The following is a 26,159-nucleotide window of genomic DNA, read 5'->3' as shown; positions in this document are numbered from 1 at the left end:
TGACAAAGTCTCCAGTCCCTGCCGGTGACAAGCATACCCATAACATAATGCTGCCACACTATGTTCTATAATCTTTCTTTCACTTTGAAAATGTGGAGTAGATTGTGTAGATCAGTAGGAAAAACGTTCAATTTAATACTGTATGTATACAATGCAAGAGGTGGGTAGACTTCACCAGGCACTTTATAAGGCATATATAAGCCTGAAAATACAGTTACATATTGTGTTTGTACTGTGTAAGCTATATGTTGTTCACAAGTGCCTATTTTCATCACTTCCATTCAACTACTTAATTATTTTCTAAGACACTTTTAATAAGAAAATTAATGCAGTTGATCAAGTTCATGCAGATTTTTTGTATGTATGGTTTTCATATGGTGTATTGCAAAATGCAGAAATCACTCTTCCATTTCCTAGTTGCTAAAATTCTAATAGTTTGTGACAAAGCAAAGTAGACATTGTGTAGAGAATCATTGTACCATCTAAACCGCTGTGAAATATGTTTTCCATAACCAAAAATGTTGTATTTTCAGCTTTTTAAAGCTGGTGTAAAAGATGCAAAAAAAGTTAATATAGAACATATCTACTACTTCTTAGACTTATAGACAGACCTATAACTCACATTTCTATGTGAATTTTGTCAGGTTGCCCAAAAAGTTACATATTGCAGCTTTCAAACTTGTTTATGTTTAATAAAAACAGAATAAAAAGTCCTATTTTAAGACTTTCATTGAGACTTTCTTTAGTACACATCACATCCGATCTCACCCTATTCTGCATACACACAACAGTGCTTTATAACCATTATAGACTTACTAAATATACCTACAAAAACCCACACACGAACAAACACCTACTGTACACGTCAAAACACACTGAACAAAAATATAAACGCTACATGTAAAGTGTTGGTCCTATGTTTCATTTCTATATGCACAAATCTGTTTACACCCCTATTAGTGAGCATTTATATTTAGCCAAGATAATCCATCCACCTGACAGGTGTGGCAAATCAAGAAGTTGATTAAACAGTGTAATCATTACACAGGTGCAACTTATGCTGGGGGCAATAAAAGGCCACTTTAAAATGTGGAGTTTTGTCACAACATAATACCACAGATGTCTCAAATTTTTAGTGAGCATGCAAATGGCATGCTGACTGCATGAATGTCCACCAGATCTTTTGCCAGAGAATCTAATGTTAATTTCTCTACCATAAACTGCCTCTAACTTCGTTTTAGAGAATTTGGTAGTACATCTAATCAGCCTCACAGCTATAGACCACGTCAGCCTAGGAGTATTTCTGTCTGTAATAAAACCCTTTTGTGGGGAAAAACTCATTCTGATTGGCTGCACCCATGGCTGCACCCCTGTCCAGTCATTTGAAATCAATAGATTGGGGACTAGTTCATTTATTTCAGTTGATTGATTTCCTTATATGAACGGCAAAATCTTTGAAAATGTTGAGTGTTGTGTTTATATTTTTCTATAGTTTAGTTGGGTTTGGCTGATGACGACTTTTGACTTATCATAGGCGATATATTTACCAACAACATCATATTCATGTCCACCATGATGGGCTTAACAACAATTAAGTCATTCTGTAACTACAGTATTGGACTCAAACGTAGTGGGGATGGGTAAACACTCCATGTTGAAAGTATGTTTATTATCTGTGTGTACATACCTGAGGGAGTGTATGTCTGTATCACCTGCCTCTTCCAGGAGGAGGAGGGTCCAGAGATGCTGCTGGTGAAGGAGGAGGGGTGTGAGGTGGGTCTGGGGAACCCTGAGGGGACCATGGTCATGGAGGACAACCAGACTACACCTCCTGAACCCACAGAGGAACCAGCTGAGCAGCACAGGACCACACACAGTCTCACTGAGGTGAGTCCACTGTAAACTACTGTCTGAATGGTATTAGGTCAGGACCCGTATCCTCAAAGCCTCTCAGAGTAGGAGTGTTGATCTAGGATCAGTTTTTCTTTTTAGATTATAATGAATTACAATGTAGACAAGTGGGGACCTGATCTTCGATCAGCACTTCTACTCCGATACTCTGTGGATAAGGGCCCAGGTCTTGATTCATTTTGTGTGGAACCATGCCTTTGAATTATCAAATCATTAAATAGTATCAAGTGATCAAATCAACTATCATGTTTGCATAGTACTCATAGCAATCCCCATAGCAGGGTGCTCATATCAGATTTCTTGATCCAACATCCTCTCACTCTGTATCTCTTACAGTCAGTAGACATGGAGGATGGGAAGCCTGATCTGCTGCTGGTCAAAGAGGAGACAATAGAAGACGGACCAGAGAGCATTGATCTGCTGAGTGAACTAAAGATGGGGGAGCAAGGTAAGGGAGAAATACATATAGCACATTGAATAGTGATGCGCCATTTTTTTTTTCTTCATTCAATACATCAAATGAAATCAATACAACTTATGTTTGCATATAAAAACACACACAATGTATGAACTTTACCAGGTAATTGACAAAAAAAACCTTTATATGTAGAGTTCTCTGTCATGTTTGTAAAGTCTATTTTCTAAACTCTTCCTGCAGGTGGTTGGCTGGAGGCTAACAGAGGAGACAGAGGAGACTGGGCGACCATCTTGGATTACCAGACCCAGACCGGTGCAGCCAAGGGCCTAAGGGACAACATCACTGAGCAGGCCAGGACCAGAGGCGACATAGTGGAGGTCAGTGGATGGGACAGCGTCTTGAACTCTGGGCTGGGGAACAACACTGTTAACCAGAAACAGACCTTCGAACACAAAACAACAACCGAACTTAGTCTCCATGACAACAGACTGGCTGAGACCAGGGCGAGGCATTGCTTTGGTCTGCAGGGACGGGAAGGTGTCGGTATGGGGCGGGAGAGAACACACACAGACTTGGCTAGCGATGCTCCGTCCTGCTCCTATAGTTGTGATTCAGAGAGACTGATGACTCCTCAGGTTAACCCCCTAACAGGTGCTGCCTTCAGCCTGCCTCCTATAGGATCTATCAACTGGAACATGGACCCTGTGACAACACATACACTCCCTGGCCTTCATCCTCCTCACACTCTCCTTATGTTAAACCAATCATCAGGCAATGCCAGTTCCTCAACACTAAATGGCTACACAAGCCCATTGACAAATGACAGTAGTAGAGACAGAATCAGTAAAGGTGGCAGCGCCATAGAGAAGCGCTTCACGTGTTCCTTCTGTGGGAAAGCCTTCAGTTTCCCCCAACAGGTGGAGATCCACCAGAGGATGCACACGGGGGAGAAACCATATGGCTGCCACCTGTGCCGGGCCACTTTCTCCCAATCGTCCAGTCTGAATAGGCACCAAAGAGTCCACACAGGGGAGAAACCCTTCAGCTGTAACCAGTGTAACATGCGCTTTGCCCATGCTGGCAACCTGAAGAGACACCAGAGGGTCCACACAGAGGAGAAACAATACAGCTGACCCCAGTGTGAGAAGAGATTCTCCTGCTAGCAGCAGCTGAAGATGCACCTGAAGATCCACACGGGAGAGAGGTGGTTCGCACTGCAGGAGGAGGATTTTTAGAAAGGAGTTACCTCAGGATACACCTGCAGAAAAACCATTCCACTCTATAACATAGAGAGTAACTATTCCTCTTAATCGAGACTTCGATGCATTAAAAACAAACATCAATTGTCATTATTGTCAGCAGAAAATATATTTTTGATTTGACCTTTATTTTAACAGGGAGTCAACATTGAGACCAGGGTCTCTTTCACAAGGGAGCCCTGCATATACAATGAATAGGACAAAATAAAATCAGATACAATGTAAAAGAAAGAAATACAGCACAACACAAATGTTCAAGAAAAACAGTTACATTCCTCTGTAAGAATTGCCGAACGGACCAGAACATCCAATTGTAATGTATTTTGTAGTTGGTTCCATCAATGAGGTGCATTTAAAACTAAAAGTGGAGATCTGAGGAACCTCAAGAGTTAACCACCCCTGTAAACGGTTTTGGGATCTCATGTTTTTGTACTTCAACAATGAAGTTAGGTAAGTTGGAAACTTGTGTAGTAAAGCTTTGTAACAAAAAGAGACTTTAATGAGGACCAGCCAACCTTTTGATACAGGATGCAGTGGTGAGTATTACACAGATGCATTTGGAATTACTAGAGTAACAGATGTGTTGAATATTCCTGGGTAGTCTATATTGTATTCAGACATGTTGTGATATATAAGGCATATACAATGCCTTCAGAAAGTATCCACACCTCTTGACTTTTTCCACATTTTATTGTGTTCGAGCCTGAATTTACATGTTTTATTTGTTTGTCACTGGCCTACACACGATGCCCCATAATGTCAAAGTGAAAATGTTTTTAGAAATGTTGACAAATTAATTAAAAAATGAAAAGCTGAAACATTTTTAGTCAAAAGTATTCCACCCATAAATACATTCAGGAGTATAAATGAGCTTAACAAGTCACATAATAAGTTGCATGGACTCACTCTGTGTGCAATAATAGTGTTTTACAATTATCTCCAAGGGTCCTTCAGGCGAGAAATGAATTTCAAACACAGATTAGATTCAACCACAAAGACCAAGGAGGTTTTCCAATGCCTCGCAAAGAAGGGCACCTATTGGTAGATGGGTAAAAAGAAAAAAGCAGACATTGTATATCCCTTCGAGCATGGTGAAGTTATTAATTACACTTTGGATGGTGTATCAATACACTAAAGTAATACTGCAAGAAATGTGGCAAAGCAATACATTTTTTGTCCTAAATACAAAGTGTTATGTTTGGGGCAAATCCAATACAAGACATTACTGCGTACAACTCTCCACATTTTCAAGCATATAGGTGGCTGCATCATGTTATGGTTATGCTTGTAATCGTTAATTATTGCAGTGTTTTTCAGGATAAAAATGAAACGGAATGGAACAAAATCCTAGAGGAAAACCTGGTTCAGTCTGCTTTCCACCAGACACTGGGAGGAATTCACCTTTGCAGGACAGTAACCTAAAACCCAAGGCCAAATATACACTGGAGTTGCTTACCAAGAAGACAGTGAATTTTCCTGAGTGGCTGAGTTACAGTTTTGACTTACATCTACTTGAGAAGCTATGGCAAGACCTGAAAATTGTTATCTAGAGTCTCATCTGAATTCCATGTCAGAAGAGCATAGCCCTCCACTTTCACAGTCACCTCATCTATGACCAGACCCTCCCTTTCCTTATCTAGGCACCCTTCAGAGTATACACTGCTACTGTACCGGTTCCAGTCCCCTCTCATTGGATTAGATTACAGTGCCTTCAGAAAGTATTCATACCCCTTGACTTATTCCACATGTTGTTGTGTTACAGCTGAATTAAAAATGGATTAAAAACATTTTATCACCCATCTACACACAAAACCCCATAATGACAAAGTGAAGACAGGTTTATTGAAATTTTATTGAAAATTAAGTACATAAATGTATAATTTATGTAAGTATTCACACCCGAGTCAATACTTTGTAGAAACACTGTTGGTGGCGATTACAGCTGTGAATCTTTCTGGGTACGTCTCCAAGAGCTTTCTAAACCTGCATATTATTTTCAAACTTCATCAAGTTCTATCAAATAGCTTGTTCATCATTTTTAGGTCTTGCCATAGATTCTCAAGTCGATTTAAGTCAAAACTGTAACTCGGTCACTCAAGAAAACTCACTGTCTTCTTGGTAAGCAACTCCAGTGTAGATTTGGCCTTGTGTTTAAAAAAAAAGATTTTACCAGATATTATTCATCCTGATCAGACGTTTTTTTTTTACATGGACGATATATTGGAGATAATATACAACAATTACTTGAACATTATGAAACATCGAAGATACCAGGTATGATCTTCATAGCAGATTTTGAAAAGACGTTTTATAAAGTACGACTACAATTGATATATAAATGCCTGGATTACTTTAATTTTGGTGAATCTCTTATACAATGGGTTAAAGTTAAGTACAGCAACCCCCGATGTAAAATAGTAAATAATGGTTACTTCTCAGAAAATATTGAGCTTTTTAAGTAAAACAAGGCTGTCCGTTGTCTCCATATCTATTTATTATGGCCATTGAAATGCTAGCTATTAAAATTAGACCCAACAAGAACAGGGGGTTAGAAATCCAGGGGATAAAAACAAAAGTGTCAATGTATGCCGATGATTCTAGTTTTGTCTTAAGTACAAAATCTGGATCCCTGCACAGTCTCATTGAAGGTCTTGATCACTTTTCTAGCCTCTCTGGATTAAAACCTAATTACGACAAGTGCACCATATTAAAAAAAAATAGTGTTTACACTACCATGTAGTTTACCAATAAAATGGGCGGATGGTGAAGTAGACATACTTGGTTTTCACATCTAAAAAATATAGTTGAATTTACCACAATTAATTTCAATAGAAAGTTAGCAAAAATAGATACGATTCTGCAACCATGGAGAGGTAAATACTCTATGGAAAAATCACATTGATTAACTCTTTGGTCCTATCACAGTTTACTTACTTACTAATGGCACTGCCTACTCCAGATGACTCATTTTTTAAATCATATGAGCAAAAAAAAAAGGCTAAGCCAGACCAAATAAAATATGCCTATTTATATAATGAATATGAGTTTGGGGGGCTAAAATGATTAAATATTAAAGCTTTAAACCTCTCACTAAAAGCTTCACTCATACATAAATTATACTTAAACCCAAAATGGTTCTCCAGTAGATTATTAAGAAAGGCTCATCCTTTGTTAAAAAATTGCCTTTTTGCCTTTAAAAAGATTGCAACTTCTCATTTCTGACTAATTGAAAATGAAATTTTGTTTAACGTATCGCCCTTTCTTAAAGAAGCCATACAAAGCTGGTTACAATTTCAGTTTTATCCTCCAGAAAATATAGAATATTACAACAAATGTTATGGTTATACCCAAATATACTGATTAATAAAAAAAGGGTTGAAAGGGTATTATATTTAGGGTATTATATTTATTAATTATATTATGAATAGATGAATAGATATATATTATGAATAGAAACTGAGGAGTTGTGTCACATAACATATGTTATCGAAAATATATGGGAATATCTGCTCAATCCAAATTTACAACCAACTGAATGCAGCACTACCACAAAAATGGAGGAGGCAAGTGGAAAAGGGAGAAGGTAGGGAACTTGTTTGCCTACCATATATTAAAGATACAAATTGGCTGAAAGGAACTGGCATAAATAGAAACAGCTGCGCCATACAGGACAGCTGCGCCATACAGGTTGCAAAATAAATGGGAGGAGATTTTCGATGTACCAATTCCATGGCACATGGTTTATGAACTGGTACAAAATCTACACTTGATTCAACACTTAAGAGTTTTTCAATTTAAATTATTATATAACATACTTGCCACCGACAGAATGCTATATACAGTGGGGTAAAAAAGTATTTAGTCAGCCACCAATCGTGCAAGTTCTCCCACTTAAAAAGATGAGAGAGGCCTGTAATTTTCATCATAGGTACACTTCAACTATGACAGACAAAATGAGAAAAAAAATCCAGAAAATCACATTGTAGGATTTTTAATTAATTTATTTGCAAATTATGGTGGAAAATAAGTATTTGGTCACCTACAAACAAGCAAGGCTCTCACAGACCTGTAACTTCTTCTTTAAGAGGCTCCTCCATCCTCCACTCGTTACCTGTATTAATGGCACCTGTTTGAACTTGTTATCAGTATAAAAGACACATATCCACAACCTCAAACAGTCACACTCCAAACTCCACTATGGCCAAGACCAAAGAGCTGTCAAAGGACACCAGAAACAAAATTGTAGACCTGCACCAGGCTGGGAAGACTAGGTAAGCAGCTTGGTTTGAAGAAATCAACTGTGGGAGCAATTATTAGGAAATGGAAGACATACAAGACCACTGATAATCTCCCTCGATCTGGGGCTCCACGCAAGATCTCACCCCGTGGGGTCAAATTGATCACAAGAACGGTGAGCAAAAATCCCAGAACCACACGGGGGGACCTAGTGAATGACCTGCAGAGAGCTGGGACCAAAGTAACAAAGCCTACCATCAGTAACACACTACGCCGCCAGGGACTCAAATCCTACAGTGCCAGACGTGTCCCCCTGCTTAAGCCAGTACATGTCCAGGCCCGTCTGAAGTTTGCTAGAGAGCATTTGGATGATCCAGAAGAAGATTGGGAGAATGTCATATGGTCAGATGAAACCAAAATATAACTTTTTGGCAAAAACTCAACTCGTCGTGTTTGGAGGACAAAGAATGCTGAGTTGCATCCAAAGAACACCATACCTACTGTGAAGCATGGGGGTGGAAACATCATGCTTTGGGGCTGTTTTTCTGCAAAGGGACCAGGATGACTGATCCGTGTAAAGGAAATAATTAATGGGTCCATGTATCGTGAGATTTTCAGTGAAAACCTCCTTCCATCAGCAAGGGCATTGAAGATGAAACGTGGCTGGGTCTTTCAGCATGACAATGATCCCAAACACACCGCCCGGGCAACGAAGGAGTGGCTTCGTAAGAAGCATTTCAAGGTCCTGGAGTGGCCTAGCCAGTCTCCAGATCTCAACCCCATAGAAAATCTTTGGAGGGAGTTGAAAGTCCGTGTTGCCCACAAAAGCCCCAAAACACCACTGCTCTAGAGGAGATCTACATGGAGGAATGGGCCAAAATACCAGCAACAGTGTGTGAAAATCTTGTGAAGTCTTACAGAAAACGTTTGACCTCTGTCATTGCCAACAAAGGGTATATAACAGAGTATTGAGATAAACTTTTGTTATTGACCAAATACTTATTTTCCACCATAATTTGAAAATAAATTCATAAAAAATCCTACAATGTGATTTTCTGGATTTTTTTTCTCATTTTGTTTCTCATAGTTGAAGTGTACCTATGATGAAAATTACAGGCCTCTCATCTTTTTAAGTGGGAGAACTTGCACAATTGGTGGCTGACTAAATACTTTTTTGCCCCACTGTACTAAACAAAAATATAAATGCAACATGCAACAATTTCAACGATTTTACTGAGTTACAGTTCATATTAAGGAAATCAGTCAATTGAAAAAAAAAATAAATTAGGTCATAATCTATGGATTTCACATGACTATGATTACAGATATGCATCTGTTGGTCACAGACACCTTAAAAAAAGGTAGAGGAGTGGATCAGAAACCCAGCCAATATCTGGTGACCATTTGTCTCATGCAGCGCGACACATCTCCTTGCATAGAGTTGATCAGGCTGTTGATTGTGGCCTGTGGAATGTCCCACTCCTCTTCAATGGCTGTGCAAAGTTGCTGGATATCGGCGGGAACTGGAACACGCGGTCGTACTCGTCAATCCAGAGCATCCCAAAAATGCTCAATGGTGTCTGGTGAGTATGCAGGTCATGGAAGAACTGGGAAATTTTCAGCTTCCAGGAATTGTGTACAGATCTTTGTGACATTGGGCTGTGCATTATCATGCTGAAACATGAGGTGATGGTGGCGGATGAGTGGCACAACAATGGGACTCAGGATGTCGTTACAGTATCTTTGTGCATTCAAATTGGCATCAATAAAATGCAATTGTGTTCGTTATCTATAGCTTATGCCTCCCCATACCATAACTCCACCACCACGGGGCGTTCTGTTCACAACGTTGACGTCAGCAAATCGCTCGCCCGCAAGACGCCATACTGTCTGCCACCTGCCCGGTGCAGTTGAACCCGGAATTCATCCGTGAAGAGCACACTTCCCCAGCGGGCCAGTGGCCATCTAAGGTGAACATTTGCCCACTGAAGTCGGTTACAACGACGAACTGCAGGCATGTCAAGACCCTGGTGAGGACAACGTGACAGTTTCTGACAGTTTGTGGTTTCTGACAGTTTGTGTAGAAATTCTTCGGTTGTGCAAACCCCCAGTTTCATCAGCTGTCGGGGTGGCTCAGACGATCCCGCAGGTGAAGAAGCAGGATTTTGTGTGTATGGAACATTTCTGATAACTTTTATAACGGCTCATGAAACAAGGGACGTTGTGATATTTTTTATTTAAAAAAAAATCTGTTTTTTGAAAAAAAATTGTGCCGTGAAAAAGTATGTGCCTCCTTTAGGATTTTCTCTATTTCCACATATTTTTGATACTGAATGTCATCAGATCTTCAACCAAAACCTAATATCAGATAAAGGGAACCTGAGTTTACAAATAATCCCCCAAAATATATATTTTATTTAATGAACAAAGTTATGCAACACCCAATTCCACTGTGTGAAAAAGTAATTGCCCCCTTATACTCAATAACTGGGTGTGCCACCTTTAGCTGCAATGACTGCAACCAAATGGTTCCTGTAGTTGTTGATCAGTCTCTCATGTCGCTGTGGAGGGTTTTTCGCCCACTTTTGCATGCAGAACTGCTTTAACTCGGCGACATTTGTTGGTTTTCAAACATTAAATGCTCGTTTCAAGTCTGGCCACAACATCCCAATTGGGATTAGGTCTGGTCTTTGACTAGGCCTTTACAAAACTTCACATTTGTTGCTTTTTAACCATTTTCATGTAGACTTGATTGTTTGTTTTGGATCATTGTCTTGCTGCATGACCAAGCTGTGCTTCAGCTCAGATGGATGGCCTGACATTCTCCTGTAGAATTATCTGATACAGAGCAGAACTCATGGTTCCTTTCTATTAAGGCAAGTCGTCCAGGTCCTGAGGCAGCAAAGCATCCCCAAACCATCACACTGTTTTCCGGACTCTTCTGATCCTTCTTAAATATTGTTCTTCTGTGAATTGTTTTGTATTGTTAGGTACTCTTGGAGCTAGAAACATAAGCATTTCGCTGCACCTGCGATACCATCTGCAAAATATGTGTACGTGACCAATAAAATTTGATTCAAAGGTCTTGATTGATTTTGTCTTAAGTGTGGGAACATGCCTTTGAATGATCAAACCATTAAAAAGTGTCTAGTAATCAAATCAACTAACATTTGCATAATACTCATGGCAATCCTTCATTGCCCAATCAGAAGATGCTCAATTGCAGGGTGCTCATATCAGCTTTCTTGAACCAACATCCTCTCACTCTGTATCTCTTACAGTCAGTAGACATGGAGGATGGGAAGCCTGATCTGTTGTTGGTCAAAGAGGAGACAGTAGAAGACAGACCAGAAAACATTAATCTGCTGAGTGGACTAAAGATGGGGGAGAAAAGTAAGGGAGAAATACATATAGCCTACATACAGTAATATATTTTCAATGGGAATAATGATGCACCTGGCTATACTTTTCTCTTCATTCATAAAATTAAAAAACATATTTTTACATACAAAAGTATTAACAAAATACTTATTATGTAGAGTTTTCTCTGCCATGTTTGTAAAGTATATTTTCTAACCTCTTCCTGCAGGTGGATGGCTGAAGGCTAACACAGGAGACTGGGAAGCCATCTCGGATTCCCAGACCCAGACCGGTGCAGGCAAGGACCCAGGGGACAACATCACTGAGCAGGCCAGGACCAGAGGTGACATAGTGGAGGTCAGTGGATGGGACAGCGTCCTCAACTCTGGGCTGGTGAACAACATTGTTGACCCCTACCAGAAACAGACAGTCGAACACAAAACAACATCCAAACTCATTTTCCATGACAACAGACTGGCTGAGACGAAGGCGAGACTTAGATTTGGTCTGCGGGGATGGGGAGGTGTCCGTATGCAGCTGGAGAGAACCGATACAGACTCTGCTAGCGATGCTCCATCCTGCTCCTATAGTTGTGATTCAAAAAGACTGATTGCGCCTCAGGTTAACCCCTTAACAGGTGCTGCCTTCAGCCTGCCTCCTATAGGATCTATCAACTGGAATATGGACCCTGCCACAACACAGACACTCCCTGGCTTTCATCCTTCACACACTCTCCCTATGTTTAACCAGACCTCAGACAATGCCAGTGCCTCAACACTAAATGGCTACACAAGCCTATTGACAAATGACAGTCGTAGTAATGCTATCAGCAGATCTGGTGGCAAAGAGAAGCGCTTTCCATGTTCATTCTGTGGGAAAGCCTTCAGCTTCCCCAAACAGGTGGAAATCCACCAGAGGATGCACACAGGGGAGAAACCTTTCGGCTGCCATCTGTGTCGGGCGAGTTTCTCCCACTCCTCCAAGCTGAAGAGGCACCAGAGGGTCCACACAGGGGAGAAACCATATAGCTGCCCCCAGTGTGAGAAGAGGTTCTCCCACCAGCACCACTTGAAGAGGCACCTGAAGGTCCACATGGGAGAGAGGCAGTTTGCCTGTATGCACTGAAAATATAGAACTAGTTAGATTGTAATGAATTCTGTTGGATTTAGATGTATAGGAAAGTGGATGATGTGAATTAAGGATGATGAGGCGGAGTAGATGATTATGGTGATGGTGTCTGTAAAAATGCTTTGTCCCTTTAGGTTGATACTGCTTTATAGTGAGATAATGACAGTGCCTTAATTCATGTATACGTGACGTGAAATAGTGAAGCTGTGTGTAATGTAATTTTGAACCTTTTCCAAAGTATTCAAATTAATGTTATCATTTATCGTTTTGTGCAATAAAAGTAATGTAGTTCACAGTTGACTATATGACCATTTTGTTTAAATTAAATACAAAACTGACTCTGTACAAACTGACTAGTCTTTTGTTTGTGTCATTACAGGGACTGAGTTTTACTTATTACTGTCGAACCAAAACGTTTACTTAATTCTTGAATCAAAACTTAAAAAATAGGCCTCCTGAGTGGTGCAGTGCTAGCTGTGCCATTAGAGATCCTGGTTCGAGTCCAGGCTCTGTCGCATGCGGCCGTGACCGGGAGACCCATGGGGCGGTGCACAACTGGCCCAGCGTCGTCCGGGTTAGGGGAGGGTTTGGCACGCTGACAGATCGCCAGGTGTACGGTGTTTTCCCCGACACATTGGTGCGGCTGACTTCCGGGTTAAGAGGACATTGTGTCAAGAAGCAGTGTGGCTTGGCTGAGTTGTGTTTCGTAGGACGCACAGCTCTCGACCTACGCCTCTCCTGAGTTGCAGTGATGGGACAAGACTGTAACTACCAATTGGATACCACAAAATTAGGGAGAAAAAGGGGTACATTTAAGATTTTTTTTTTAACTTTAAAATAAACTCCAATGGCTTCATAATGTTAGGAACTTGAATCACAGTGGTAGATTGGCTTGACTGTAGTTAAAATGTTATAACATCATGTTTCTGTGTGTACAGCAAAGAATTTCTTATATAAACCTTCATATTCTCTTCTGTGCAATTTGTGTTTACAGTCTGCAGTACGAGACGTATGTGGCAGGGTCTACAGACAATCACGGATTACAAAGGGAAAACCAGCCTCGTCGCGGTCACCGACATCTTGCTCCCAGACAAGCTAAACACCTTCTGGTGGGGATCATATTTCCGAATTTCCTGAGTGACCTCTTAGGGTGAAAGAGGTTGAGGTGTCAAGGATCAGGGCTGTACAGCAAATCTCCTATGTGGAGGCAGTGAAGAAAGTTGAAGGGGCAAGTTCTGAAGAAGATATTGCAGTGGATGCACCTCAACCAGTTGCAAATGTTATACGTCAATCTGGATACAAATATTGTGAATAAGGTGTATTTTGTAGCATTTATAGCTACAGTTGTTAACTGCACAAGTGTCCAAGAAGCTGGACATCCTTATATCTGTAGCCAAGAAGATTTTGGTCCTCCAAGACTTAATGGCAGAAGCACTGCAAGGACTACTGTCGCCAGGAAATGTCCCGCCCTCACAGGATCATTCGGAGCTTGTGTAGCGACCTGATTAGAACAGAAAAGCAGGCTGATTTAGTTTAACATTTCGTTTTCGATAGTTTGTATGGAATTTTTTTATATGTATTTTTTACACCATATTTTTTGGGAGGTGACTTTATTATCCACGTGTACAGTAGGTGGCGGAATGCACATATAATTGTTGCAAACGCCATTATACCAAAGAAGAAGAAACAAGTGAAGTGACCAACAACCATTTCCACGTTATAGGTTTTTATTTAGACATGTATTCACACCATGGAACTCAAAGTATGACAAATTGAACAGCACAGTATCACATATGTACCCCAGGAAGTCTTTCATTCGCGTTATAGTCAGGACATTATCTAGTTAACGCTAGCTGCTAACGTTAGCAAACAATGGCTAACTGTATGGTTTTTCACACTCAAATAGCCTCCATTATGGAGGTTCTAGCGAATGCAGCCGTGGCAGAGATCTGTAAACTCGTAGACGATGACTATGCAGTGTTTCGTTTAGAAATAACTCGAAGCCAGAAAGAAAACATGGCATTGCGGAGGAAACTTCTGGAATCGAAGGTGGCACGGGAGCGCGCAGAGAGGACAACGCGAGAACGCGTTCTCGCCAGTCGTCCCTGTAGTGCCAAGACCCTCGTCCGATGCAGAGGAATGGCAAGAGGTACATTTAGCAGAAGGCCGAGCATAATTTACTGCATTTCCTATTACTTACTAAATGAAAACATGACAAATGGGGGTGTAGTAAGATACCCAATGGGCTGGACGTTTTTCTTCTCATCATTCATCTTGAAAGAACGTACTGTATATTGAAATCATTGAATCCGCCATCATTAACCAAATGGAAAAAATCGAATGATTATTATTGAAATAGCATGGGCGACCGAGGAAAAACTATTTAAGGCCATGTGGCAAGCACTCGTGATGGAGGTGTGAGAATGCGGATCTGGGCAGAGGAGATGTAGTCTGTTTGTGTGCGTCTGTAAGATGTTGTTCAGGTGTATGTTTTGTATTTGGTGTCAAGAAGTTGTCCATTGAGGTCTGGAGGACTGCACTGAATTTAAAATGTTTCCTTGCTGTCAAAATTAACAAAAAAATTGTCCTCCATTCCATCGTTTTTGGATGCTACCTTAATTGATTTAATTGATTATTAGTAAGCTGGACACAATCACGAAACTAAGAAGGGTAAGCTAAGAACCTTGGCGTGATCCTGGACAAACACCCTGTCGTTCTCAACTAACATCAAGGCGGTGGCCCGTTCTTGTAGGTTCATGCTCTACAACATCCGCAGAGTACGACCCTGCCTCACACAGGAAGCAGCGCAGGTCCTAATCCAGGCACTTGTCATCTCCCGTCTGGATTACTGCAACTCGCTGTTGGCTGGGCTCCCTGCCTGTGCCATTAAACCCCTACAACTCATCCAGAACGCCGCAGCCCGTCTGGTGTTCAACCTTCCCAAGTTCTCTCACGTCACCTCGCTCCTCCGCTCTCTCCACTGGCTTCCAGTTGAAGCTCGCATCCGCTACAAGACCATGGTGCTTGCCTACGGAGCTGTGAGGGGAACGGCACCTCAGTACCTCCAGGCTCTGATCAGGCCCTACACCCAAACAAGGGCACTGCGTTCATCCACCTCTGGCCTGCTCGCCTCCCTACCACTGAGGAAGTACAGTTCCCGCGCAGCCCAGTCAAAACTGTTCGCTGCTCTGGCCCCCAATGGTGGAACAAACTCCCTCACGACGCCAGGACAGCGGAGTCAATCACCACCTTCCGGAGACACCTGAAACCCCACCTCTTTCAGGAATACCTAGGATAGGATAAAGTAATCCTTCTCACCCCCCTTAAAATATTTAGATGCACTATTGTAAAGTGGCTGTTCCACTGGATGTCTTAAGGTGAACGCACCAATTTGTAAGTCGCTCTGGATAAGAGCGTCTGCTAAATGACTTAAATGTAATGTAAATGTAAATGAAACTGTATGAATGTGGGACCATTATCATTTCTACACAGGGTTTAGTAATTTATGTATATTGAGTTTGTAAAAAAAATAAAAATACTCAAACCAGCCGTGGGCTGATTGGCCGGTTTACATCCTTGCCAATTCTAGTCAGTGTCAAAACTGCCAATATAGTGTACAATATAGCAATGACAGTACCTAACTTAACCTTTTGAGTGTAGGGGGCAGTATTTTGATGTTTGGATGAAAAACGTACCCAAATTAAACGGCCTATTTCTCAGGCCCAGACTCTAGAATATGCATATAATTGTCAGATTGGGATAGAAAACACTATAAAGTTTCCAAAACTGTCAAAATATTGTCTGTGAGTATAACAGAACTGATATTGCAGGCGAAAACCTGAGGAAAATCAAACAAGGAAGTGGCCTCTATTTTGAAAGCTCCATGTTCCATAGCCTGCCTTCGCTCCATTTAAAGGGATATCAACCAGATTCCTTTTCCTATGGCTTCCCCGTGGTGTGAACAGTCTTTAGACATAGTTTCAGGCTATTATTTTGAAAAATGAGCGAGAAAGATCACATTGCATCATTGTATGGCTGGGTGCCAGCAGCGTTTTGTATGCGCAACAGCTTGGAGCAGCCATTTTCTCTCTCTCTCTCCTATTGAAGAAGCTACATTCCCGGTTGATATATTATCGATTAGATATTGTAAAAACAACCTGAGGATTGATTATAAAAAACGTTGGTAATATTTCTACGAACATTACGGATACTATTTGGAATTTTTGTCTGCGATGTTGTGAACCACCTCTTTTGCCCATATCACTCTCTCAGGTGAAGGGCATCTCACTGGAGGCTACAGGAGCTTTGTGAAGCCAGCGGGACACAATACATGGAGAGATGACCAACCAATCACTGTTGATGATTGGAGTGGAACCTCAACCCAGCAAGTTATTGTGATAGAGGTTAGTGCAATAGTATTACATCACATCAAATGTTGCCAGTTTATTTCAGATTGGCTCCCCTCAGCTATTCACTTGCATACATGTACAGGTTAATGTACATTTGAAGTCGGAAGTAAGACTTCCATTGTTATCCAGTTCAATTCATGTACTGATAATCACCTCATCTCTTGTGTTAGTCTGCAGATGCAGAGGCTGCAGGTCCTGGGGTCAAGCTGGAGAGGTCTGAAGGAGAGGAGGACCCAAAACACAGCAGAGACATCCAGACTGGATTGGCTGGAGTGCCCCCTGTAGCTACGGAGGACCCCACCAACACCCCAGTGCAGCCTAGGACCCAATGCAGCATAACGGAGGTCAATGGAATGCCAAACGCCATCCTCAAGTCAGAGACAAACACAAAAACTTTAACAGTGCTGGAGCGACTGGGCTGTCCTCCTGCTCCCTGTTCAAAGTATTTACTTCACGGTAACCTGAGCCCGAGGACGGTTCTGTCCCATCAGGACTCGGGTGACGCATTACAGACTGGCAATGATCCATCCTGTTCATATGTTACAGAGACAGAGATGATACCTGGTGACATGCCTGTGGGCTTAGATACACAGACTAATCCAATGAGAGGGGACTGGAACCGGTACAGTAGTAGTGTATACTCTGAAGGGCGCCTAGATAAGAAAGGAGAGGGTCTGGTCATAGATGAGATGACTGTGAAAGTGGAGGGCGATGCTCCTCTGACATGGAATGCAGACAAGACTCACTTAGGAGGCCAGCCGCAGGTTAACACTAGTGACTTCTTAGACTACAGGGAAAGCTTACAGGCAAATCCAAATGTTGCAACCCACTACCCTTTACACTCGCTCAGGGATCGCGACCCTGTGTCCACGTCGATGGCACCTTCCGATTCACACGGACACGTCCTTTACGATCAGGTATTGAACTCAAACGACATGGCTAGAGCCCAGGCTCAGGGAGGGGGAGCAACATCAGGCGGTAGTAAAGAGAAACGGTTCCTCTGCATGTTTTGTAACAAAGGCTTCAGCTACCCCCAGAAGGTGGAGATCCACCAGAGGATCCACACAGGGGAAAAACCCTTCAGCTGTAACCAGTGTCACATGCGCTTTGCTCAGGCCGGCACCCTGAAGAGACACCAGAGGGTCCACACAGGGGAGAAACCTTATAGCTGTACCCAGTGTCAAATGCGCTTCGCCCAGGCTTGCAACCTGAAGATGCACCTGAAGGTCCATATGGGAGAAAGGTCTTCTGACGTTTAGATCAAACCCTGCATTAAAGACAAAGGTGCATTGTCATTGTTGTCTGCAGAAAAGATCCACAGATGCATTTGGAATAACGAGTAACAGATTTCAGTGTTGAATATTCCTGGGTAGAATATTGCATCCATACATTGTGTGAAATAGTAAAGCATATTTAAGTCTAAAATGTCTGTTACATATTGTGTTTGTACTGTGTAGGATATATGATGTTCACAAATGCCTATTTCATTACTTCCACATTTTTGAATGAGAAAAATAATGCAGTTTATCAAGTTCATCCAGATTTTTAGTTGAGGTGTGTGTATGTGTGGTTTTCATATGGTGTATTTAACACTTGTTTTTGTTTAATAAACACAAAATGGGACTTTTCATTCTAAGACTTTCATTGACTCTCTTTAGTATACATCACTGATCTCACTCTATTCTGCATACATACCCGACAGTGTTTTATAACCAATATACACTTACTAAATATACCTACACATACCCACACACTAACAAACACTTACTGTACACGTCAAAATAGTTTAATCAGGTTTGTCTGATGACTTTTGACTTATCATCGATGACTCATATTTACCCACAACATCATATTTATGTCCACCAGAATGGGTTTAATGATGATAGGTGTAGCCCTTTCCACTCACAGGCCCTGTCATCCCATCTACTGATTGAAAATGGCAAATGTTTTCATTGATAAGCGCCTAAATTAGAACGCAGTGGCTGTATATGACATCAGGGTTCAGGTTCCCCCCGCTTCCCATCACTGTATGGGTTTTGACTGACAGCCGTTATAAATTTGAGCACCGTGCGCGACAAGATACCCCCACCCCTCCCGCTAATTGGGCTACTTTTGCACATTTGTCTGAGGCAAATATAAATTGAGGACTCGAAGTGTTCAGAAAGATGAGACGTTGAGGATTATAATAAATACCACTGATGCCATACAAGCAAAGCACACCTGTGAGTCCAAATGTGCTCTTCACATTTCATTATTTGAAAACTCATGTAATTTACAGTATCAGCGTTTATGATCGCTATGTTTGATCCACAGATGACATGCGTTATACCCTGGGTTGTCCTGAACACAATGAGCCCGTGTTTGTCGTATTGTGAAGAAATTAAGCCGCGTAACACTCACTTGAATGCACTCATGACTCCATTCTATGTGCACCAAAATTACAATCCGTTTGTCTGAAGTGCCTTTTGAAAGCCTAACACTGTATGATTACATTTACATTTAAGTCATTTAGCAGACGCTCTTATCCAGAGCGACTTACAAATTGGTGCGTTCACCTTATGACATCCAGTGGATCAGCCACTTTACAATAGTGCATCTAAATCTTTTAAGGGGGGGGGGGGTGAGAAGGATTACTTTATCCTATCCTAGGTATTCCTTAAAGAGGTGGGGTTTCAGGTGTCTCCGGAAAGTGGTGATTGACTCCGCTGTCCTGGCGTCGTGAGGGAGTTTGTTCCACCATTGGGGGGCCAGAGCAGCGAACAGTTTTGACTGGGCTGAGCGGGAACTGTACTTCCTCAGTGGTAGGGAGGCGGGCAGGCCAGAGGTGGATGAACGCAGTGCCCTTGTTTGGGTGTAGGGCCTGATCAGAGCCTGGAGGTACTGAGGTGCCGTTCCCCTCACAGCTCCGTAGGCAAGCACCATGGTCTTGTAGCGGATGCGAGCTTCAACTGGAAGCCAGTGGAGCGAGCGGAGGAGCGGGGTGACGTGAGAGAACTTGGGAAGGTTGAACACCAGACGGGCTGCGGCGTTCTGGATGAGTTGTAGGGGTTTAATGGCACAGGCAGGGAGCCCAGCCAACAGCGAGTTGCAGTAATCCAGACGGGAGATGACAAGTGCCTGGATTAGGACCTGCGCCACTTCCTGTGTGAGGCAGGGTCGTACTCTGCGGATGTTGTAGAGCATGAACCTACAGGAACGGGCCACCGCCTTGATGTTATTTGAGAACGACAGGGTGTTGTCCAGGATCACGCCAAGGTTCTTAGCGCTCTGGGAGGAGGACACAATGGAGTTGTCAACCGTGATGGCGAGATCATGGAACGGGCAGTCCTTCCCCGGGAGGAAGAGCAGCTCCGTCTTGCCGAGGTTCAGCTTGAGGTGGTGATCCGTCATCCACACTGATATGTCTGCCAGACATGCAGAGATGCGATTCGCCACCTGGTCATCAGAAGGGGGAAAGGAGAAGATTAATTGTGTGTCGTCTGCATAGCAATGATAGGAGAGACCATGTGAGGTTATGACGGATGAAGGAGAAGGATGAGAGCAGAGGAGAGAGAGTTAGCTTTAGCAGTGCGGAGCGCCTCCGTGATACAGAGAAGAGCAGTCTCAGTTGAATGACTAGTCTTGAAACCTGACTGATTTGGATCAAGAAGGTCATTCTGAGAGAGATAGCGGGAGAGCTGGCCAAGGACGGCACGTTCAAGAGTTTTGGAGAGAAAAGAAAGAAGGGATACTGGTCTGTAGTTGTTGACATCGGAGGGATCGAGTGTAGGTTTTTTCAGAAGGGGTGCAACTCTCGCTCTCTTGAAGACGGAAGGGACGTAGCCAGCGGTCAGGGATGAGTTGATGAGCGAGGTGAGGTAAGGGAGAAGGTCTCCGGAAATGGTCTGGAGAAGAGAGGAGGGGATAGGGTCAAGCGGGCAGGTTGTTGGGCGGCCGGCCGTCACAAGACGCGAGATTTCATCTGGAGAGAGAGGGAGAAAGAGGTCAGAGCACAGGGTAGGGCAGTGTGAGCAGAACCAGCGGTGTCGTTTGACTTAGCAAACGAGGATCGGATGTCGTCGACCTTCTTTTCAAAATGGTTGACGTCTCTCTCTCTCTCTCTCTCTCTCTCTCTCTCTCTCTCTCTCTCTCTCTCTCTCTCTCTCTCTCTCTCTCTCTCTCTCTCTCTCTCTCTCTCTCTCTCTCTCTCTCTCTCTCTCTCTCTCTCTCTCTCTCTCTCTCTCTCTCTCTCTCTCTCTCTCTCTCTCTCTCTCTCTCTCTCTCTCTCTCTCTCTCTCTCTCTCTCTCTCTCTCTCTCTCTCTCTCTCTCTCTCTCTCTCTCTCTCTCTCTCTCTCTCTCTCTCTCTCTCTCTCTCTCTCTCTCTCTCTCTCTCTCTCTCTCTCTCTCTCTCTCTCTCTCTCTCTCTCTCTCTCTCTCTCTCTCTCTCTCTCTCTCTCTCTCTCTCTCTCTCTCTCTCTCTCTCTCTCTCTCCTCTCTCTCTCTCTCTCTCTCTCTCTCTCTCTCTCTCTCTCTCTCTCTTTCTCTCTCTCTCTCTCTCTCTCTCTCTCTCTCTCTCTCTCTCTCTCTCTCTCTCTCTCTCTCTCTCTCTCTCTTTATCTCTCTCTCTCTCTCTCTCTCTCTCTCTCTCTCTCTCTCTCTCTCTCTCTCTCTCTCTCTCTCTCTCTCTCTCTCTCTCTCTCTCTCTCTCTCTCTCTCTCTCTCTCTCTCTCTCTCTCTCTCTCTCTCTCTCTCTCTCTCTCTCTCTCTCTCTCTCTCTCTCTCTCTCTCTCTCTCTCTCTCTCTCTCTCTCTCTCTCTCTCTCTCTCTCTCTCTCTCTCTCTCTCTCTCCTCTCTCTCTCTCTCTCTCTCTCTCTCTCTCTCTCTCTCTCTCTCTCTCTCTCTCTCTCTCTCTCTCTCTCTCTCTCTCTCTCTCTCTCTCTCTCTCTCTCTCTCTCTCTCTCTCTCTCTCTCTCTCTCTCTCTCTCTCTCTCTCTCTCTCTCTCTCTCTCTCTCTCTCTCTCTCTCTCTCTCTCTCTCTCTCTCTCTCTCTCTCTCTCTCTCTCTCTCTCTCTCTCTCTCTCTCTCTCTCTCTCTCTCTCTCTCTCTCTCTCTCTCTCTCTCTCTCTCTCTCTCTTTCTCTCTCTCTCTCTCTCTCTCTCTCTCTCTCTCGTGTGTGTGTGTGTGTGTGTGTGTGTGTGTGTGTGTGTGTGTGTGTGTGTGTGTGTAGTCATCTGCAGAGAGGGAGGAGGGGGAGGGGAGGAGGATTCAGGAGGGAGGAGAAGGTGGCAAAGAGCTTCCTAGGGTTAGAGGCAGATGCCTGGAATTTAGAGTGGTAGAAAGTGGCTTTAGCAGCAGAGACAGAAGAGGAAAATGTAGAGAGGAGGGAGTGAAAGGATGCCAGGTCCGCAGGGAGGCGAGTTTTCCTCCATTTCCGCTCGGCTGCCCGGAGCCCTGTTCTGTGAGCTCGCAATGAGTCGTCGAGCCACGGAGCGGGAGGGGAGGACCGAGCCGGCCTGGAGGATAGGGGACATAGAGAGTCAAAGGATGCAGAAAGGGAGGAGAGGAGGGTTGAGGAGGCAGAATCAGGAGATAGGTTGGAGAAGGTTTGAGCAGAGGGAAGAGATGATAGGATGGAAGAGGAGAGAGTAGCGGGGGAGAGAGAGCGAAGGTTGGGACGGCGCGATACCATCCGAGTAGGGGCAGTGTGGGAAGTGTTGGATGAGAGCGAGAGGGAAAAGGATACAAGGTAGTGGTCGGAGACTTGGAGGGGAGTTGCAATGAGGTTAGTGGAAGAACAGCATCTAGTAAAGATGAGGTCGAGCGTATTGCCTGCCTTGTGAGTAGGGGGGAAGGTGAGAGGGTGAGGTCAAAAGAGGAGAGGAGTGGAAAGAAGGAGGCAGAGAGGAATGAGTCAAAGGTAGACGTGGGGAGGTTAAAGTCGCCCAGAACTGTGAGAGGTGAGCCGTCCTCAGGAAAGGAGCTTATCAAGGCATCAAGCTCATTGATGAACTCTCCGAGGGAACCTGGAGGGCGATAAATGATAAGGATGTTAAGCTTGAAAGGGCTGGTAACTGTGACAGCATGGAATTCAAAGGAGGCGATAGACAGATGGGTAAGGGGAGAAAGAGAGAATGACCACTTGGGAGAGATGAGGATCCCGGTGCCACCACCCCGCTGACCAGAAGCTCTCGGGGTGTGCGAGAACACGTGGGCGGACGAAGAGAGAGCAGTAGGAGTAGCAGTGTTATCTGTGGTGATCCATGTTTCCGTCAGTGCCAAGAAGTCGAGGGACTGGAGGGAGGCATAGGCTGAGATGAACTCTGCCTTGTTGGCCGCAGATCGGCAGTTCCAGAGGCTACCGGAGACCTGGAACTCCACGTGGGTCGTGCGCGCTGGGACCACCAGATTAGGGTGGCCGCGGCCACGCGGTGTGGAGCGTTTGTATGGTCTGTGCAGAGAGGAGAGAACAGGGATAGACAGACACATAGTTGACAGGCTACAGAAGAGGCTACGCTAATGCAAAGGAGATTGGAATGACAAGTGGACTACACGTCTCGAATGTTCAGAAAGTTAAGCTTACGTAGCAAGAATCTTATTGACTAAAATGATTAAAATGATACAGTACTGCTGAAGTAGGCTAGCTGGCAGTGGCTGCGTTGTTGGTATCACTTAGCTAGCCATGTTGGCAATAGAATACACTTTCAAATGATGCCCACCTCACCCAGATTGCGATGTATAATGATTGCGTAAACAACAACAGTAATTGTGTGATGGTGGGGCTGTGTTACAAACAACAACAAAATGACAAGTGTGCTTGCTTCTATTCCTCAATGGCAAAATGCTGAGAAATGTACACTAAATATAAAATGCACATCAAATTAACAATGTAATGTCTGGATTCAGTCTTGTGTCAGGTGAACTGTTGTGTCCTCACTTTTGGTCTGATAATTTACCATAATCTCCAAAGTGTTCTCTTTCAATTTCTACCATGATAATGCATGTGTTTTATTTTTGTTATTCTGTTATAGGCCAATTTCAACAAGTGGAAGTCATTCTGTAAGGACAGTATAGGACTCAAATGTAGTGAGGATGGGTAAACACTATGTTGAAAGTGTGTTTATCTGTGTGTGTATATACCTGAGGGAGTGTATGTCTGTGTAATCTGTATCACCTCTCTCTTCCAGGAGGAGGAGGGTCCAGAGGTGCTGCTGATTTTTTATTTATTTATTTTTTATTTCACCTTTATTTAACCAGGTAGGCTAATTGAGAACAAGTTCTCATTTACAACTGCGACCTGGCCAAGATAAAGCACAGCAGTTCGACACATACAACAACAGTTACACATGGAATAAACAAACATACGGTCAATAATACAGTAGAAAAAGTCTATATACTCTTTTCCCCGCACATTTGGCATCAAAATGATAATGCATAAGCAGAAAATAATCTTTGATGTTATGGGGCTATTTTTTTGAGCATACAATATGGTATTTGAATTATTTATTTCATACAGCCATTTTTGCTCATTTTTATCAAGGGTGTCAGTCATTTCGGACCCCACTGTAATCTTATTCACACTTAAGACAAAATTAATCAAGACCTGGGCCGTATCCACAAAGTGTCACAGGTTCCCACCTGTCTACATAGTCTTATTCAATATAATTTAAAAGGCTAAACTGACCCTAGATCAGCACTCCTACTCTGAGAGGCTTTGTGGATACAGATCCTGACCTAATATTATTCAGACAGTAGTTCACAGTGGGCTCACCTCAGTGAGACTGTGTGTGGTCCTGTGCTGCTCAGCTGGTTCCTCTGTGGGTTCAGGAGGTGGTGTAGACTGGTTACCCTCCATGACCAAGGTCCCCTCAGGGTTCCCCAGACCCTCCTCGCACCCCTCCTCCTTCACCAGCAGCACCTCCTCTTCCTGGAAGAGACAGGTGATACAGATTATACAGACACTCCTTCAGATACGTACACACACACACAATAAACACACTTTCAACATGGAGTGTTCTGTAGTTACAGAATGACTTCATTGGTGTTAAACCCATCATGGTGGATATAAATATGATGTTGGGGTTAAAATAAGTCAGCTATTAAAAGTCAAAAGTCATCGTCAGACAAACCCGATAGTGTTTGTTAGTGTGTAGGTATATTTAGCAAGTGTATAGCTAACTGCCCAAATAAAGGAAACACTTGAGCAAAAGTTTCCCCATCATATTGGCTACCAATGCTAAAATAATAGATCAAAGTGACATTGAAAGAGGGCTCTCAAAGGACCATAGGGGGTTTAAAGGGTGTGTGGGTCTCAGTCACCAGATCTCAAACCAATTCTGGAGCGGTACCCGAGAAGGCGTTATACACCACCATCAACAAAACACCAAATTTATTGTGGAAGAATGGTGTCGCATCCCTCCAATAGACTTCCAGACACATGTTGACTCTATACCAAGGTGCATTGAAGCTGTTCTAGTGGGTCGTGGTGTCTCAATGCCCTATTCAGACAGTTTATGTTGGTGTTTCCTTTATTTTGGCACTTACCTGTATAAATCCAAATCAAATCAAATCTTATTGGTCGCATACACATATTTAGCAGATGTTATTGCGGGTGTAGCAAAATGCTTGTGTTCCTAGCTCCAGCAGTGCAGTAATATCTAACACTTCACAACAATACACACAGATCTAAAAGTAAAAGATTGGAAATAAGAAATATATAAATATTAGGATGAGCGGAGTCTGGAGTATAAATGTGATGGGATGTGTTGACATTATGGGCAGTATGTGGATAGAATAGTATATACAGTACCAGTCAAAAGTTTGGACACACCTACTCTTTATTTGTATTATTTTCTATATTGTAGAATAATAGCGAAGACATCAAAACTATGAAATATGGAATCATATAGTAACCAAAAAAAGTGTTAAACAAATCAAAATATATTTTATATTTGAGATTCTTCAAAGTAGACACCCTTTGCCTTGCTGACAGCTTTGCACAATGTAGAATATAGTATTTTGACTGGAACTGTATACAGCAATAGTTGTACAGCAACAGTTGTATAGGATGGCATTGACTAAAATACTGTAAATACATACGAAATGAGTAAAACACTATGTAAACATTAAAGTGACCTGTGTTTCATTATTAAAGTGACCAGTGATTCCATGTCTATGTACATAGGGCAGCAGCCTCTAGGTGCAGGGTTGAGTAACTGGATGGTAGCAGGCTGACTGTGACTTAAGTTCAGGACAGCGTACTGGGTGGAGGCCAGCTAGTGATGGCTATTTAACAGCCTGATGGCCTTGAGATAGAAGCTGTTTTTCAGTCTCTTGGTCCCAGCTCTGATGCACCTGTACTGACCTCGCCTTCTCGATGATAGCAGGGTGAACAGGCCGTGGCTCGGGTAGTTGATGTCCTTGATGATCGTTTTGGCCTTCGACAATTCTCTATATTGGTT

The 26,159-nt window shown here is 43.0% G+C and overlaps 2 protein-coding genes across 4 annotated transcripts in view; both read left to right on the top strand.

Annotated features, from left to right (window-relative positions):
* Positions 1-12,655, top strand: part of LOC115137404 (zinc finger and BTB domain-containing protein 18-like) — a 37,650-nt gene extending 24,995 nt beyond the window's left edge. For 2 of the 3 annotated variants that reach the window (XM_065024866.1, XM_029673720.2), the window contains exons 4-8: positions 1,726-1,887; positions 2,248-2,359; positions 2,570-2,706; positions 11,106-11,217; positions 11,414-12,655. In XM_065024866.1, coding sequence (XP_064880938.1) covers positions 1,726-1,887; positions 2,248-2,359; positions 2,570-2,706; positions 11,106-11,217; positions 11,414-12,309 — 1,419 coding nt within the window. In that variant the 3' untranslated portion in view covers positions 12,310-12,655. The remainder of the gene's footprint in view (positions 1-1,725; positions 1,888-2,247; positions 2,360-2,569; positions 2,707-11,105; positions 11,218-11,413) is intronic. The other variant, XM_065024865.1, reaches the window with a different exon arrangement.
* Positions 12,656-13,957: 1,302 nt separating this feature from the next.
* On the top strand, positions 13,958-18,351 carry LOC135574056 (zinc finger protein 34-like). Its single transcript, XM_065024864.1, has 3 exons — positions 13,958-14,461; positions 16,585-16,715; positions 16,892-18,351. Exons 1-3 carry the CDS (start codon positions 14,185-14,187, stop codon positions 17,978-17,980), a joined length of 1,497 nt encoding a protein of 498 aa, XP_064880936.1. The 5' UTR covers positions 13,958-14,184; the 3' UTR covers positions 17,981-18,351.
* The last annotated feature ends 7,808 nt before the right edge of the window (positions 18,352-26,159 follow it).

Source organism: Oncorhynchus nerka, linkage group LG11 (genome assembly GCF_034236695.1).
Source record: "Oncorhynchus nerka isolate Pitt River linkage group LG11, Oner_Uvic_2.0, whole genome shotgun sequence".
NCBI classification, from domain to species: Eukaryota; Metazoa; Chordata; class Actinopteri; order Salmoniformes; family Salmonidae; genus Oncorhynchus; species Oncorhynchus nerka.
This window is presented reverse-complemented; position numbering and strand designations above follow the sequence as displayed.

Coding starts and splice junctions, on each gene's coding strand:
- LOC135574056 (XM_065024864.1), top strand. CDS start 14,185: ATGGCTAACTGTATGGTTTTTCACACTCAAATAGCCTCCATTATGGAG. Junction 14,462..16,584: donor ATGCAGAGGAATGGCAAGAG/GTACATTTAGCA, acceptor TCACTCTCTCAG/GTGAAGGGCATCTCACTGGA. Junction 16,716..16,891: donor AGCAAGTTATTGTGATAGAG/GTTAGTGCAATA, acceptor CTCTTGTGTTAG/TCTGCAGATGCAGAGGCTGC.